The following is a 17,206-nucleotide window of genomic DNA, read 5'->3' on the forward strand; positions in this document are numbered from 1 at the left end:
GGCACATGCCAGTAGCCACGGAAGGCACCCACCAATTTGACATTTCGATAAAAATTTTGGTGGCCAAAAATCAAATAGAAAAATTTTAATTATTAAAATTTTATTTAGCCAAATTAATCAAATAAATAAGAAAATAATTAAAAAAATTTTATTTTATTATAACTTCACTCAATAAACATTAAATGAAAAAATAATCAATATCCGCCTTTTTTATTCCTCGACATCAGCGTTAGTGAATTCGTCAATTCCCATGATAATTCTTCTCAACTTCTTGAATATTGTCAGTCAATATTAGCGAGATTTAATTATTTAAACATTTAAGATATATTATAGATATTGCAGATTACTTCCTACTTATGTGGAGTTGAATGAACCACTCTTAAACACCAGGAGGTAATCATGCCAACAACTTATATTATAATTACTTATTTCCATCCATAATATTTGAGTATAACTTAAGTTATTCAGTATTTCTATTTTTGACATTGTACTTCTAATCGTTTAGAGTCAAAAAAAGATAGAGGAAAAAATTTAGGTTTAATGGCATATGAAAAAGAATAACCCAAAATTTATCTTTTAATTCTTTCATTTATGTTAAAATTTAAAAATCAAAATCATCGTATTATATTATAGCATTATTTTTTAAATTTAAAATATGAAACTACACGTGTGTATCAACATTCCCTTCAAACATAAATTTCAATTTAATAACACAGGCAGAAATTAAAAAGACAAACAAATACAAAAATTTTAAAAACTACATATTCACTCCAGTAGTGACTTATACTAACGGGCATTTTTCGCCTTCAACATTTATATTTTAAAAAAATCTGGGTAATAAAATAAGACTTTTCACAAATGAACCCAGAGAATTCCTTTTTATTCGACTAAAAATTCAAATAGAATTTTTTAGACACAATTATGGTTCCTTTTTGGGGATTCAATTATAGAATTTTATTTTTAATTATAAATTATAATTTTTTTAATTAGGTTTTATGTAAATTTAAAAATAAATAGAATATATTTTAAAAAAAAATTTCTATAAAAATAGCAAAAAAAATATGTTTTTAAATCCAGGCTGGACTTTATAAGATTATTTATCTACCATAATATTCCGGGGTTTGTTTGATATAAAAAAATCATTGACCACCAAGATAAATGAAATTTTTTGTAAGTGTTTTTTGTGAATTTTTTCCAAAAGCAATCATATTTATTGTCATATCAAATATATATTAAATTAACTATGTTTGAAAAATATTATAATTATTATTTTTATAAAACACTCGTTCATTTAACAAGAATATCCTCCATATAAATTTTGGCCAATTTGTCAAACTCGAGTTCTTTATTATTAATTTCTTTAACAAAAGGATGCCCAGGAAATTCGTCTTTTAATTGATTTATGAATCTTTGACATATCTTTGATTATAAAATTAAAACAACAATCAATATTTTTCTCAAACCTCTGTTGGCTTTTCTAATAATTGTGATGTGACAATCAAATTGATCAAAGTTTCTGGGTTATTACTGTCCTATAATAAAGTAAAAGATAGTTATATATTATTTAAATAATTTTATTCAGAAATTTGTTTGCATTTTTTATTATTATTTATTATGTGTATACTAAAATTGGGTCATTCCATGTCAAATCAATCACTTTTCGGCCGACCCCTTTCGATTTCGATGAAAAATCGTAGGCTGGTTATATATGTTCCCATTAGATTATAAACAAAATTTTAGCGCATTAGCAACTATATTAGCGGAGATAATCGGGGTTAAAGGTCCAAAAAACGTCTTTTTTTGCTTTTTACTGATGTCAAATAATTAGTTTTTAATTTAAAACTAAATATGATCAAATATTGAATCTAATATCAATAGCTAAGTTAATAATTGATAATTATGGCTAAAACATCAAAATTAATTTTTGATAAAATATGGGTCATCTTATGGTCAGTTGAAAACTTGAAATTAATATTTATAAATGTATATAATCTCCGATTTTTAATTTTTTTAAGAAATATTATCCGTTTACTATTTTTTTAATAATTTCTTCAACAATTAGCATGGCTGGATATTTATTTTAAAAAATATTGCGATTTTTATGCTTTTAAAAAAATAGATGGCGCTATATATAATAGTTTTAATATGTTAAAATTCATTTTTTTTATTGATTAAAAATATTTTAATGTATATATCATACTAAATCGATTACAATGTCCATTATATATATTTATTTGTAATTCAGATCATAAATTTTTAAAATCTTCACAAATTTAGCCTAATTAAGATAGTTTATAAGTTAATTAAATCTTACTTCATCTAAAGGAATACAAAGCCTGGCTAGCTTGTGAGATTTTTTCAGGAGATAATATATATGTTTGACTGGTGGGAGTAGAAGGATTGACCAGCGAGAGAATATGAGATTTAGGCAACACAAAAATATCATCTTTCAGAGGAAATTTAAATGAGGCTGAAGGTCCACAAGGCTGTAAAAATCGGATTTTTACTTCTTCATTTATATCATTTTTATCGATTATATATCCTAACCACCATTTATCATCATATACACATGTTATATATCCATTAATATTTTAAAAATTAATTTTCTCATTTAAAAACGAAACTTGTTTTATATTATATTTTTTGGAATTATAATATATTTTGGTTTTTAGTCTATTTTGATCAATGGGAATAATCCCGTGATTTTTTTGGGTCCCATGTAAAATCAGTGCATTAAATCTTTTACGAAGGGCTAATTCCTCTTCGATATATTCTTGATTGGATACATATTCAAATTGAATTCCATTAATATTTTCTTTAGCATAATTATATAATTCTAATGAGGTTAGGATTTGATTTTTATTTGGCCTTTGAAGACTAGCTCTGGCAACTAATCTTTTGACAGTTCCTCTGATACCGTCACTTGCATTTTTGCCGTGAGCAGTGGCAAAGAAATGCCATTCGGCAGGAATATTAAAATCGTATTTATGAAGGCATATGTTCAGAAAAATTTTGCGATTCTTGTATTGAGACGCGGCTTCATCTGAAAAATATATTATTTTTTCTGGTTTACAATTAAATTTGGATAAAATAACAAAATTTATATTTTTTAATTCTTCTCCAGATTTATATGCCAAATGGATGTATAGTGGCCTGCACGTTGTTCCAATGAAATCCCTCAACTTCATCTTGTAAAATGAAGGAATAATTCTCAGAATAATCTAGAATTGTTAAAAATTCCCCATCTTTTAAATTTTTCTACATTTGTCATTAATTTCACATTCTGATGAATGGCGCAGACACAAACAGTGTGTGTGCCACTAGCTCCAACTAAAATACAGTTTTTTGGTCTAAGTTCGGCAAATTTAGAGAATTCAATTGATATATTTGGGTATTCTTCCTTAAACATTTTGAATATTTATTTAAGCTTATTTAATATAAGTCTTTGGACTGATTCTTTCTCGCCTTTAACAGATACACAATCTTTTATTCCAGGCATGAGTCGGCTTATTTCATCAGAACTATAATTTTGTTTATTTTTATTGCTTAAAAATTTTTTCAAAATCTTCGAAATTTTCTTTATCTTTGGTTATTTTAATAATTTAAGATAATGAAAATTTCATAACATTCTTGATCTTGATGGGTAAGACTTAGTCTGGGGGGAGGGGGTGGAGGTTTGGGGGTAAGCCTGGTAATTAATGTGATTTTCGATTTTTCCCTTAATAATTTTCCTGCACTCCTTTAATCCTGCTTTTTTGTTAGTGTGCTAGTCGGATTTTTTAATTATTTTTAATTTACATTGAAATATTAAAAAAAATTATTAAAATTTTTTATCCTGCGAATATCTCAGGGGAATAAGGTTTACAAAGTTATATAATAGAATTTTATGATATATTATACATTAAAATATTTTTAATCAATAAGAAAAATTAATTTTAACATATTATAACTATTATATATAGCGCCATCTATTTTTTTTAAAGTATAAAAATCCCAATATTTTTTTAAATAAATATCCAGCCATGCTAATTGTTGAAGAAATTATTAAAAAAATAGTAAACGGATAATATTTCTTAAAAAAATTAAAAATCGGAGATCATATACATTTCTAAATATTAATTTCAAGTTTTCAACTGACCATAAGATGACCCATATTTTATCAAAAATTAATTTTGATGTTTTAGCCATAATTATCAATTATTAACTTAGCTATTGATATTAGATTCAATATTTGATCATATTTAGTTTTAAATTAAAAACTAATTATTTGACATCAGTAAAAAGCAAAAAAAAGACGTTTTTTGGACCTTTAACCCCGATTATCTCCGCTAATATAGTTGCTAATGCGCTAAAATTTTGTTTATAATCTAATGGGAACATATATAACCAGTCTACAACTTTTTATCGAAATTGAAAGGGGTTGGCCGAAAATCTTGATTTTTTTGCTCATTTGACATGGAATAACCCAATTGTCTGATTCACAATTTTTTTTCAACCAAACTTAAAAATATTTTCTAAAGCCAATATTTTAATTTTGAGCTTTTGGATTTATTTTAAAAATGTAATAAGAATTAGAGATCTGCAAAGTTAGGTCTGGCCTGTACCCGGCCTGAACGGGATTTGGGCTGGGCCTAATTCTATTTAAAATAATCGGGTTTGGGCTGGGCTTAATATTTTTAAAAAAATTCGAGCCAGGTCGGATCTTGGAAATTTTTTTAAATATATCATAATTTATCAATTTTATATTGAATTTTTTATGTAAAATAAAATTTTTTGATTTTATTTATTGAAACTAAACGACATATAAAATATGTCTTTTATTTTGAGTAATTATAAAAATAAATTTCTATATTTAAATAAATTTGGGTCAAGCCGGGCCTATAAATTTTTTAAAAAAATTTCGGGTTCGGGCCAGGCCAGCAAAACTTTGGGCCAGACCATGAAAAGTTAGGCCCTATGCAGATCACTAATAAGAAATTTCCTTATAAAATAATTATATATATAGGATAAACCTTTTCCAAGGCTTCTCTCAAGCAATTATCAGCTTCTTCATATTGTTTTAAATGAATGTGTGCGGCTGCAAGTCCATTTAAAAGAATTACAGAAGATGTGTATTTGTCACAAAAATCCTGAAATATGTAAAAAGCTTCTTGAGCTTTATCAATTCCCTTAAAATATTAAAATATAATGAATCATCAAAAAAATATAAAATAATTTTTTTTAATCTCTTAAACCTCATTTTAAGCATACATCACTGGATATTATTCAAAAGCAAGCAAATAATAGGTAAAATATATAATCCATAGCAGTGTAATTCATGTCATCACATCATCCTGTTATTATATATTTTACCTTGTTTTGAAAAATACAGTGATGTGTATAACATGGCTTGAGAGTACTATAAATATTTAGACTATTAAAAAAATGTCGATTTATATCAAGACTTATTTATATATCATAAAATATAACATGGATTTTTTTTATTTCTCATCTTTTAAAATGTTATTTATAAAACTTAAGAACAAAATTTAAAATATTTTTGATTCTAATTTTTTTATATAATATACAATAGCTAAATCTATCCAAGCTGTTGATAATTGTGTCAGGGATGCATCTTCATCAATAGCCTGCATCTTTAGCAGTATAGTCCTTAATTTATATATAAATTTTACTTAAATGTTAATATAATTACCTGGCTAAATCAACTCTTTTTAATTGTAGATATATTTGAATTGTCATAGCCAAGCTATATTTTTAAATTATAAAAAAAAATGGCTATAAACAAGATACCATTCTAAATCATTTGAATCATAAAGTATATCAAAAGCTATTTCTAATTCCTAATTATAAGTTAAAATTAATGACATTATCAATAAACCTTTTCTTGAATGAAAATAGATGCAGCCACAATTTTATATAAACATAAAGTAGGATTAGCATAATTTTCTATCTCATGTTTTATGTTTTCTCTAAATTGATATATTATTTATAGAAGAGACATATATATAATATTATTTATAGAAGAGACATATATATATATATGTATACCTAGAAGATGGATCATTTAGGTATTGTGCCAACAGTTTTAATATATAAAATTGTTGGTCACTTTTTTCATTTATCTCATCAATAACTAATTTATATTTTTTTTGTGCGATATAACTTCTATAAACAAAAACATCTTTTATAATTTGATTTTCAGCTGATATATTCTAGGAAATATCAACTATTATATACATGCTTATCATTATTTTACCCTTAATTTAGAAGATTCATTAATACAATTTTGATAGTTACCAATGTAGTAAGCATTTTTAACATCGAATAATTCATCAATATCATTTCTATCATCGGCAGCCATAATTTAAATGTGAACGTGTTATAAAAAAAGGAGGATTCGAATTTTTAAATGACAGATAACCAATTACAAATTTGACAGATATATATAAATATGCATAATTTACGTGATACGTGATATATAGCGCTTATGCCCTCTAGTGTTGAAATGCAACAGAGCTACGCTAGGTTTTCCTCATTTCCATCTTATTGGAACAATTAAATTTGGGTATAAAAGTTAAAATATGAGGAGCCCTCCACACGTTTGTGGGCAAGCCGCACGTACTTGTAGGCGCAACATTTCGAAAAACATTACTTAAACCTCTATAGGCTTATACAAAAGGGAATGGGATAAAAAAAGAGCCTATACCCAATAACTACAGTGAAAGTTAATTACGTTGTGGTGGGTTGAGGACAATTTAACATAAAAAATCTTTACTATATTAAAACAATTTTTAGTAAGGAAATATAAAATATACTTATGAGAGGATTTGAATGTATGATGGTATTGGAAATGTTTGATAATGATGAGTTTAAATTTTTTTAAAATTTATTACGATGGTAAATATACGATAGGATTAATGGGTGATGATAATGTAACATACATTCTGAGAATGTATTTTTATACTTATTGAAGGTAACTTTTCTTGATGCGAAACAGTTTTTTAATGGATCTTTTATTGTTATTCAGTTTAATGAATTGTTTCATGTTAACGTTTAGATCCATTATATCTTTTATAGTTTTATAGTACCATAATGTTTTGTATTTTGTGTACTGTTTACCTTTATATGAGTACAGCCATGTTATGGCATCGTGGACTAAATTATTATCTGAGTTTCTTATTACGTGGCCTAAGAACTGAATCCGGCTTTTCTTAAGAGTTATATTCACTGGTGTGTGAGTAGACTTCCTCCAAAGATTCGAGTTAGAGATAACTCTTGGATAGAAAATCCCGTGTATCGTACGAAGACAATTATTTATAAAAGATTGAAGCCGTCTAATCTCTGTTTTGTTTGCCTCTTAGATATCTCCACCATATAATGCAATTGGAACAATCATCAATCTAGTAAACACTGAAATTTCGCTAGCTTTCCATATTTTCATATATCTGTAGAAAGCACCTCTAGCTTTCTGTATTCTCATCTTCATCTCATCTTTACAACTTCCTTTGTTATCTAAGATTACCCTTAAGTATTTTATATTCTCTACTATTTTCACTGTATTCCCTCCAACTGTAAAATCTTGAATTGAAGGCGCGTTTGGGGAGGGAAGAATAACCGTTTTGTTAAAGTGATCCTAAGTCCAACTCTATAGCTTACTGTCTCAATTAGATAAAGTAGATTTTTGGTCTCTTCAATACTTTTCGAAATCACTACAATATCATCTGCATAGGATATTATCCTATTAACAAAAAAAATCTTCTCATTAGATCCTATGTCTGCTAGATCTGCAGCTCCCAATACTTCTTTTATTATTTTATTGATGATTATGTTAAACAGGAGTGGTGAGAGGGTACAGCCTTGTTTTACCCCTTTTTTAATCCTGAAAAAGGGAGAGATTTTATTATTTATTTTGAAACAAGCGAATAAATTCGAATAGTGATTTTTTAAGATACGAATTATCTGGGTTTCAATACCACATTCTACAAGCGTTTCCTACAACGCTTCATGATTAACATTATCGAATGCTCTACTGAAATCAATAAATGTTTAAAATGACGGAATTTTATATTTATAACACTTTTGCATTATTATCTTCAGAGATAATATAGGTTCTAGTATATTTTTATTTGGCCTGTAAGCACAAATATATTTAGAAAAGGCGCCGAATGAACAATCTTATTCTTTATAAGTACCATAAATATCTTTGACACACAAGATGTTAAAGCACACGCACGATAATCAGTAAATTTTAGAGGGTTTGCAGTTTTGGGAAAATTGCATAAAAGGGACTTGTTCCATTCTGTAGGGGTACTTCCGCTTTCCCATATTTTATTGAATAGGGCTAGTAGGAAAGAAGATGTCGTTCTAGGTGCAATCTTCAGATGTTCCGCCGTAATGTTGTCAAGCCCCGGAGCTTTGTTGTTTCGTAATTTCTTTATTATATTCATAATTTCCATTACAGTGAACCCAGACTGGGGTGAAGCCATATTTATATTTACACTAGTTGCTCTTGTTACTTTACGTCCATCGAAAACCGTAATATAGTAATCGAGCCACAGCGCCATCTGTTCATCTTGATCAATTATTATTTTACCATCATTTAATACTATTGAGGGTACCTTCTGAAAACTGTTAGGTTTACAAAAATATTTTAATTTCTTATATGCATCATGTAGTCTATTTTCTCTTACATCTTTATCAATATCAAACGCTTTCTTCGCACTATAAACCCGTCTATCTCTACGCAGTAATCTTTGTATCATCTTCCAAAGATCCTTATTAGAGCTAAACGCTATTCTTAACTGGTTTATTTTCTCCAGGGTATCATTCGCCATCCACTCCTTCCTATGGATCAGACTTACATCTGGCAATACTTTGTATGTATAGACTAGGGCATCTTTAAAAAGATTCCAACTTTTCTCAACACTTGCGAGCCTAATAGTATTCAAGTACAGGGTTGCCAGGTCAAAATTTTCAAATTGTGGGAGAAATTCGGTATTTTGTGGGAGTAATATAAAAATTGTGGGAGAAATATGAAAATTGCTAAAAAAAATAGCCAACTATTTTTCAAAATAAAATAGCCAAGTATTTTTCAAAATAAAATTATTTTTCAAAATAAAATATCCAACTCTTTTTCAAAATAAAATAGGTAACTATTTTCCAAAATAAAATACGCAACTATTTTTCAAAATAGGTAATTATAGTACGACACAAAATTTCTTAAATACTATCTTTATTATTAAAATAACATATTGATTTATTATAATATATTAATTTTGTTTAAAAATAATAACCAACGATCTTTTTTAAATACAAAAGAATGTAAACAAGATAAAATTTTATAAAAAAATTGTAATTTTACAATGTAAAAAAATATATTTTATGCTAATGTATAAATAAGATTTTATAAAAAAACAAACAATTTTAAATTTACAATATAAAAAATAATTATAATCAGTGCGGGGAAGTTGTTCTACACTATTTAGTTAATACAATGGGGGAAAAGAATATGATATTTTGAGGCATCAAAAATCTTCAAAGCATAAATCAATACAGGGATGTCTATCAACATCTATTGCAAAACAAAAATATTCTTCAAAAATAAGAAATAATACAGATGCAACTACAGTTGCGGAAATGGTAAATACCTATCATGCAGTATAATATTAAGAGAGCTACTTAACATCACAATGTTGGTAGAATCTTTCCCCATAATATTTAACGACTAATATAAATAAAAAGTATACTTTGTAGAACACTAATGAGCAAGGCTATCATCAATGTTTTAGGATATAAATCCAGAAGGTCAATTCTTGACGATTTGAAAGATGTGGAAACATATGCAATTCTAACAGATGTATCTAATAAGGAGATATCAAAACATTTCCCTTGATCCTCCCCTATTTCAACAAAATTAATGTCATTTCAATAAAACTATTAAAAAAATTTTCTCCAGATATGAAATATCCAAAGACATAGCTAACCATATATATTGGTAAATATGGCAGATTTGGCATTACCAATGAATTGCATGGCAGCTTTCTGATCTGATAATTCCTCAGTGAATTTGGCAAAAACCAGAGTGTATTTACAGAATTGAGTCAGCATAATGTTGGTTGACAGGTTCCTCCTAATACGCGCCATCGTAGAATTTTAAAATTTTACAAACTTTTAAAAAATAAATAGATTATAAAAGCTGTCCTAATATTTTGAAAAAAATTTTCAAAAATAAATGGCAGAAGTATATTGTTGTGTGTGGGGCCACGACCGTGAGCGGTTCTACCGTGGGATAAGGTGAGGGATCGGCAGAATTCGTGGGACCGGTTTTTAACTTTGTCATCATCCAGAGTAATTTTAGTAATTTAACTTTATTGTTAAAATGTTACAATTTACAAAATAATTAAAAACTACGCACAATAAATTTTCATAAAAGTCATGTATTTTAAATTTTACAAAAAAAATATTTAATAAATTACACAATAAAAAAAAAACACTGATCCAGAAAAAGGTATTTTTCCAACCTTTATAATTTTTAAAACAAAGAGAAAAAAAAAGGTTGTTATATAATCGCGATACAATCATTCGCAATATAAAGATAAAGTATAATATCAATTTCATAACAAAAAAAAAGGAAGATGGGAAAACAAAAGAAACAAGTGGAGAAAAACGTAAAGAAAAGAAATAAGTTATACCGGACAAGTGGGGAGATAGAACATAACATATATTTAGAAATTTTACATATAGGAAATCTACTATATGCTGTTAATATGCAGTTGCAATCAGAAGAATATAATTTAATAAAGGTTCACTAAATTATGCTGCAGAAATACCAAAGTAAGAATATTATTACTATTATCGGATAATTATTAATAAGATATAATATGATGTCATGTTTGAGGAGATTGTAATGCTTTTTTATTTTTATGATTTGCCAAAATATTTAAAATATTAATTTTACAATGTAAAAAATAAATTTATTTGATTTTATGCAAATGTATAAATAAGATTTTATAAAATATAGAAAGTCAAATAGTTATAGTTAATTATATTTTATTTGAGATTTAAATAATGGAACTAAACGTTTATCGTCGTTATTAAGATATTTATAAAATTCCTGGCATGACATTTTATAATTTTGTTTAACCATTAACTCGGCCTCTAATGTTGTTAAAGCAATTCGATTTCTCTCCTTTCTCCAGGCAGTCCTCATCAGGCTAAAAATGCGCTCCGATGAGGCATTAGAATGAGAGGAGAAAACATACTCACAAATTTTTTCCAAGCATGGGGATTTATCGTTATTACGAAAAAATTCCACCCATTTCTCCTCTGCTTTTAGACCATCTAACTAAGTATTCTGGCGAATCATAAAAAATGGAAAAAATTACAATCTCTTCGAACAAGGCTTCAATGTCTATCGGTAATTTTTATATATTTATTAAATTACAAAAACCATCAAATGATGGTTTCTGTTCCAAGGTCATAATATTTAAACATTTGTAAATAGAGTTATTAAAATCAAATTTTGATTGTATCTAAAATTGTCTAAATAAAAATATCTGCTTCATTTAAAAATGTATTAATTAGAGTATTATTTGAACATTTTAATATAATATTTTTAGCAATAGCGCCATAAAATTTATTATCTATTTTTAACTGTAGAGATGAACAGAGCTGTAGCATGATTTTGTGAATCTTTACCAATAAAGAATCTTCTGATTACAACTGAATATTAACTACATGAAGTAGATTTCCTACATGTGAAACTAATCCCAAATATGCTTCTGACATTTCATCCTCGAAAGAATTTTTCAAAATTTTAGGACTTTTAAAATCTTTATTTAAGAATTTCTTTAAGGGTTCGTAAAATTTTAAAATTCTCTCGATGGCAGGTATTAATGATAACCACCTGATAGGTACAGATCGCAACAACTCACACCATTCCAAATCAGACCACTTCACCAATTCTTTTAATTCAGTGACTCTTTTAGTTGATGAACTAAATTCGTTAAAACATTTCATCACAATCACTTCGACATCTACAGATAGTACATACATTGCCTTCTTGCAAGAATTATGCAGTATATGGCATATACAGCCAATTGGTATTAATTCATTATTGTGCTGCCTCAATTCGGTAAATACACTTTGATTTTTGCCAAAATTAACAGAGGCATCATCAGCACAGAAAGCTGACATGCAACTCATTGATAACCCTGAGTCAGCTATATTTACCATTATGTGGTTAGCTATATCGTTGGATTTTTCACTATCGGATGAAAGGTTTTACAGAAATGCCCTTATTCTTGTTGAAATAGCGAAGGATCAGGGGAAATGTTTTAATATTTCCCTTATTTGATGCATCTGTTAAAGTAGCATAAGGATGTCCTTCTTTCAAATCGTCTAGAATTGACCTCTTGGATTCAGGTCCTAACACATTTGTGATAGCCTTGCTCATTTTTGTCCTACCACAAGTAAAGTTAGCACTTATTTTGGAGTCGTTAAATATTATGGAGAAAAGATTCGACACACATTGTTATGACAGATAGCATATGCATTTTGCATGATGGTACGCATATTTTTAAAATGATTATATTTGGTAGATTGTCGTTTGTTATAACTGAGCTATTGTTGAATTGAATAATATATCAATTATATTTATAATCTTTTGCTTGACATATACTTTATGGAATAGTATAAAAGTAAGTAGTGAAAAATATTATTTAATCAATATTATTCAACCACTAACTTTATTTTAAAGAATTAGAGATTAAATATCCACTTCTAAAAGTTCTATTCTTCTAACACAAAAATTTTGAAAATGTCGAGTGGAGCACTGCAATTCTAGATAACGATATAAAATATATTAAGTAATTTAAAATATATTTATAATAATTATACATACTGTTCTAACTTCTATTCTTTCTAACACAAAAATTTTGAAAATGTCGAGTGGAGAATTTTATAAAAAATATATTTTAGAGCGGAAAAATAAAATAAAAGAACTAGACATATTTTTCTAATAAATATTTAAAATTTATTTTAAAAATATAAAAATAATCAAATACTGTCTCTCAAAATTATTATTTATTTATTAAAAACATTAAAATGCTAAAAAAAATTGTGGGAGAAATTAAAAAATTGTGGGAGCTTTTTGTGGGGATTTCTAATTGTGGGAGTTTTGTGGGAGTGAGATGTATGTGGGTAAACTAAAAAATTGTGGGAGACTCCCACTGATGGGGGGAGACATGGCAACCCTGTTCAAGTAGCTGGCTTCTTTCCCACTTAATATCTCATCAAAATATCTTGCATCATCTAATGTTCTTATTTTACTGAGTTTGCGAGTTATTACAATACACAAGGGAGTAGCGCTAGATCTAGTAAAAGATTGTCTATTTCCGTTATGATACCCCCATAAATTTTTAACTATAATAATTGCTCTAAGCAGTCTATGATCTGACAAGTTCATATTAGTTAGGGCTTTAACATCCACGAACCAACGATGAATATTCGAGATGAAGAAGTCAATTTGTGATTGCTGCTGAGCTCTTACAAAGGTATACGTATTCCTATCACTATGACTAAAAAAAGTGTTTTCAATTTTGAAACCTTTATTACAACAGAAGTCAAGTAATTTCTTACTGTATTCGCTATTACTCTGTACTAAGGTAGCGTGCCCAGTGACATTTCTATTCATATATTCCACTTCTCTGCCTATATCCATATTTAGATCTCCCAATATTATGATGTTATATCTCTCTGGTAAGGAGTGTATTATGTTAATCATTATATCTACAAAGGCTAATCGCTCATTCCTTTTAGGTGGGACGTAGAAATTTACGATTATTGTAGGCTTGAAATTCGTATGTAGGTATAGGAGCCCACACCTTTCCGAGATGGGTACAAATTTCATGACATATTTCTGCATTCTTTTATTAATGAGGAAAGCGATCCCTGACCAACTATTGGAGGTAGTACCCGAGCAAAACATCTTATATTCATTGAAATTAGCCGTAATATCTCCAGGGTAGTGGGTTTCCTGGATGCCCAAAATGTCAATTTTCTCCGTCACTAACATCCTTAAAAGAACTGCCAGTTTATTCATCAATCCATTAATGTTAAGAGATGCTATTTGGATCTTGCCTGTAAATTTGTTCTAAACAAAGTATTTACGCATAAGAAACTAGGTCATTAAGAAGTTAATTATCGTAAAATTTAGGCTAGTGATGTTATAATGAAAAGATCAGACCATTGGAAATGAAGATACACCAAAACAGTTCTAAATACCTAGTAAGGTACCAACTTTGGTAAGTAAGAATAAAATTTAACATTAATACACTATTTATGGTATAGTCTTACCTTATTTTAGGGCGTAAAGATTCTTAAAACTGGAAGAAAAAAGAGTCATATCTGATGATATGTATAATATATTAATCGATACATATATAAAACAACAGGAAAAATGATTATACTAATACAGCCATGATAATGTAAGTCGTTTATTACCATTAACGGTAATGATACAGAATGTATTAATATGTATTAAGTTGAGAGTTAAAATTTTTCCTAAAGATGATAATGATAATTCAGGGAAATAAGATACAGATTGGAAAACTATACATTTATTTACCCTATCGTCTATTTTTAAATTTTTCTGCTTTTCTAATAATTTTATATAAATATTTATTAATCATTCCTATTACCTCATGTACTGCCGAAAGAGTAATAAGTAAAATAAATTGAAAGAGTAATGAGTAATGAGTAAAATACAATTTACTAGAGCAAGCGTATTACTACAAAAGATACATTTTCAAAATAATTTAGTTTCTCCATAAAAAAACTTTATTTAAACAATTAAGTATATATAAAATTTTAAATTCTTTCGCTTTCTCTATCCCTAATTTACCTAAATTTTAATTTATCGGAACACCAGTATAGCTTATGAAGATTAAGAAACTACGTATATTCAATTAAAGAAAGATTAAAATAATTTGAAAAAAAAACAAAAAAAATCGAACAATAACATTTAGGGAAAATCTGCCTATTTTAAATGCCCATGAAAAAGGATGACAAAAGAGAAATTTTGAAAGGTATCTCTCTAGAATAGGAAAAGATTTACCATCATATCGGTATTTTAGTTTGAAACCGAGAGATTGAAAATTGACTTGAAGGAAAAAATTTTTTGAAAAACTATAGTTAACGTTGTAATTTAGATTTAGGTAGTAAAAACATTCGAGCTAACAACTATTTAAAATTATAAGTTTGAAGAATGCATTTGCTAAAGTATAAAAAATAAAATGAGAAATAACGAGAACATCGAAACAAGCAAAACTACCCTAAGCTGGAAAGGGAGAGAAAAAATACAAATCTTTAATACAGAAAACGAAAATACATTCAAGACTATATAAAGAAAAATATACCTCCATATCTCTGTGCCCATTTGGAAATCGAGTTGACATAGACATTTAAATAGAAGAATATTTAAAATTTGAAGGGAAATAAAATTCAACTTAGCATATAACAAATAAAAATAAAACTTTACAAAACTTTTGTATAACCGAAGACTATGGAAAAGGAAATGATTAATAAATAAATAATTAAAACAATAATAAGGGGGAAAATACAGGGTGGGATAATCTAATCACTTTACAATAACGAAAATTATGAATTATACTATCTCTAAATAAATAATACAAAAATTAATAACAAGTTGTATAACCTTTTACCAAAAAGCAAGAAAGAGAAAATTTAAATGTTCAGAAAAGAGAGAACGATGACGCCTAATATTAGAAAAACTTATATTTTTAGAGAAAACAAGAGAATTAATATAACAGTGGCGCCTAGAAGTTAAAAATATGGGTATTTAGATTAAAATTTCAATAATCGTTAGAAATTACAAGAAAACATAAATAAAATTAATAAATAGACAGGAAAAGTAAAATAAAAAATCTATTTGGGAGGGAGTTCTAAAAATATTAACGTTGTGTTTGATTACAATTTATACTAAATCTAATGCACAGTTAGAAAACGAACCTAAAATATCCATACTAAGGAAAATTTTGGTTAATGATGCTTACTACCAAGTGAATGTATGGAAATATTCTAAATACCAACTTAATTTGCTAAATATCGACCAAAATTTATTAAAATGTAATAAGATCCTTATTATTTAATATTATAATACGGAATCACGTAGTCGAGTCCGGCCTCCTATATATTATCCCCCCAAGGATGGAACCACCATGTTAGAATAAGAAAAAAAAACATGATCATTCCCGGGATTCGAACCCGGGAGCGGGAGCATGGGATAAGTAAACCAAGCTCTTGCCTACTTGGCCATAGAGGCTTTCCAAAAATCACGATTTTTCAAATATATATTATAAATATATTTGGTAGTGCCTATCCAAATGAAAAATGAACAAAATTCAAATTTGATAGATGGTACCTTAAGGTACCAAGCATCATTAACCTATAATTTTTTTCACAATTCATATTTACTTAACTTATTGCTAGTGAATTAGGATATTTGTGCCAAGTTTAATTTTTTTTTAAATCTAAAATATGTGAAATTAAAACAAAGCAGTTACTGTTACACCTTTAAGTTATCAAGTACCTTCTATTTCTATATTCGATTTATTCATACTACTATCAAAAGCAAATGGAATTAAACCTAGTTACTGTGATAAAAATTGGTTCGACTACAACTAGGGTACATTGGTCGACACCAACCGTAAATGTGCTCAAGAGTAATGGCGATATTCAAATATGCGCTCATTTTAAAGTTACACTTAATCCGTGGTTATTGTATGACCATTATGTTATTCATGCCTTAGACGATTTATTAGAGAAAATCCAAGGTGGTGATAAATTTTTGGTGATAGATCTTAAGGATGCATAGTTATAGATGGAAGTAGGAATCGGAGTCTCAGGAGTTTCTAACTATAGTGACTCATAAGAGTTTTCGTTATCGACGAATGCCATTTGTATTGGCGAGTGTGCCAACTATATTTCAGATATATATGAATGAGTTGTTAAAATATTATCAAGTGCTCCGTGCATACTTAGATGTTGTAATTATTTCTGGTCGAAATGATGAGGAGCGCATAAAATTTTTTAGACAGATTAAAAATGGCAAGTATTGAGGCAAAATTGACGAAAGTTAGATTTTTGCAAAATCAATATAATTTTTAGGGGGGATTATCGATAAATA

The 17,206-nt window shown here is 27.7% G+C and overlaps 1 protein-coding gene across 2 annotated transcripts; it reads right to left on the reverse strand.

Annotated features, from left to right (window-relative positions):
• Positions 1-1,029: 1,029 nt before the first annotated feature.
• LOC135926361 (coatomer subunit epsilon-like) lies at positions 1,030-6,397 on the reverse strand. Of its 2 annotated transcripts, XM_065462211.1 has the most exons (10): positions 6,257-6,397; positions 6,049-6,212; positions 5,879-5,969; positions 5,791-5,840; positions 5,693-5,746; positions 5,568-5,649; positions 5,013-5,168; positions 1,464-1,532; positions 1,282-1,419; positions 1,224-1,241 (listed from the first exon to the last, which is right to left on the reverse strand). In XM_065462211.1, the coding sequence occupies exons 1-9, from the start codon at positions 6,359-6,361 to the stop codon at positions 1,288-1,290; spliced, it is 903 nt and encodes a 300-aa protein (XP_065318283.1). In that variant the 5' UTR covers positions 6,362-6,397; the 3' UTR covers positions 1,224-1,241; positions 1,282-1,287. The 2 variants fall into 2 exon arrangements, with proteins under 2 accessions (XP_065318282.1, XP_065318283.1); XM_065462210.1 differs by having other exon boundaries at positions 1,030-1,419.
• Positions 6,398-17,206: the final 10,809 nt, after the last annotated feature.

Source organism: Gordionus sp. m RMFG-2023, chromosome 3 (genome assembly GCF_954871325.1).
Source record: "Gordionus sp. m RMFG-2023 chromosome 3, tfGorSpeb1-WG-v2, whole genome shotgun sequence".
NCBI lineage: Eukaryota > Metazoa > Nematomorpha > Gordioida > Chordodea > Parachordodidae > Gordionus > Gordionus sp. m RMFG-2023.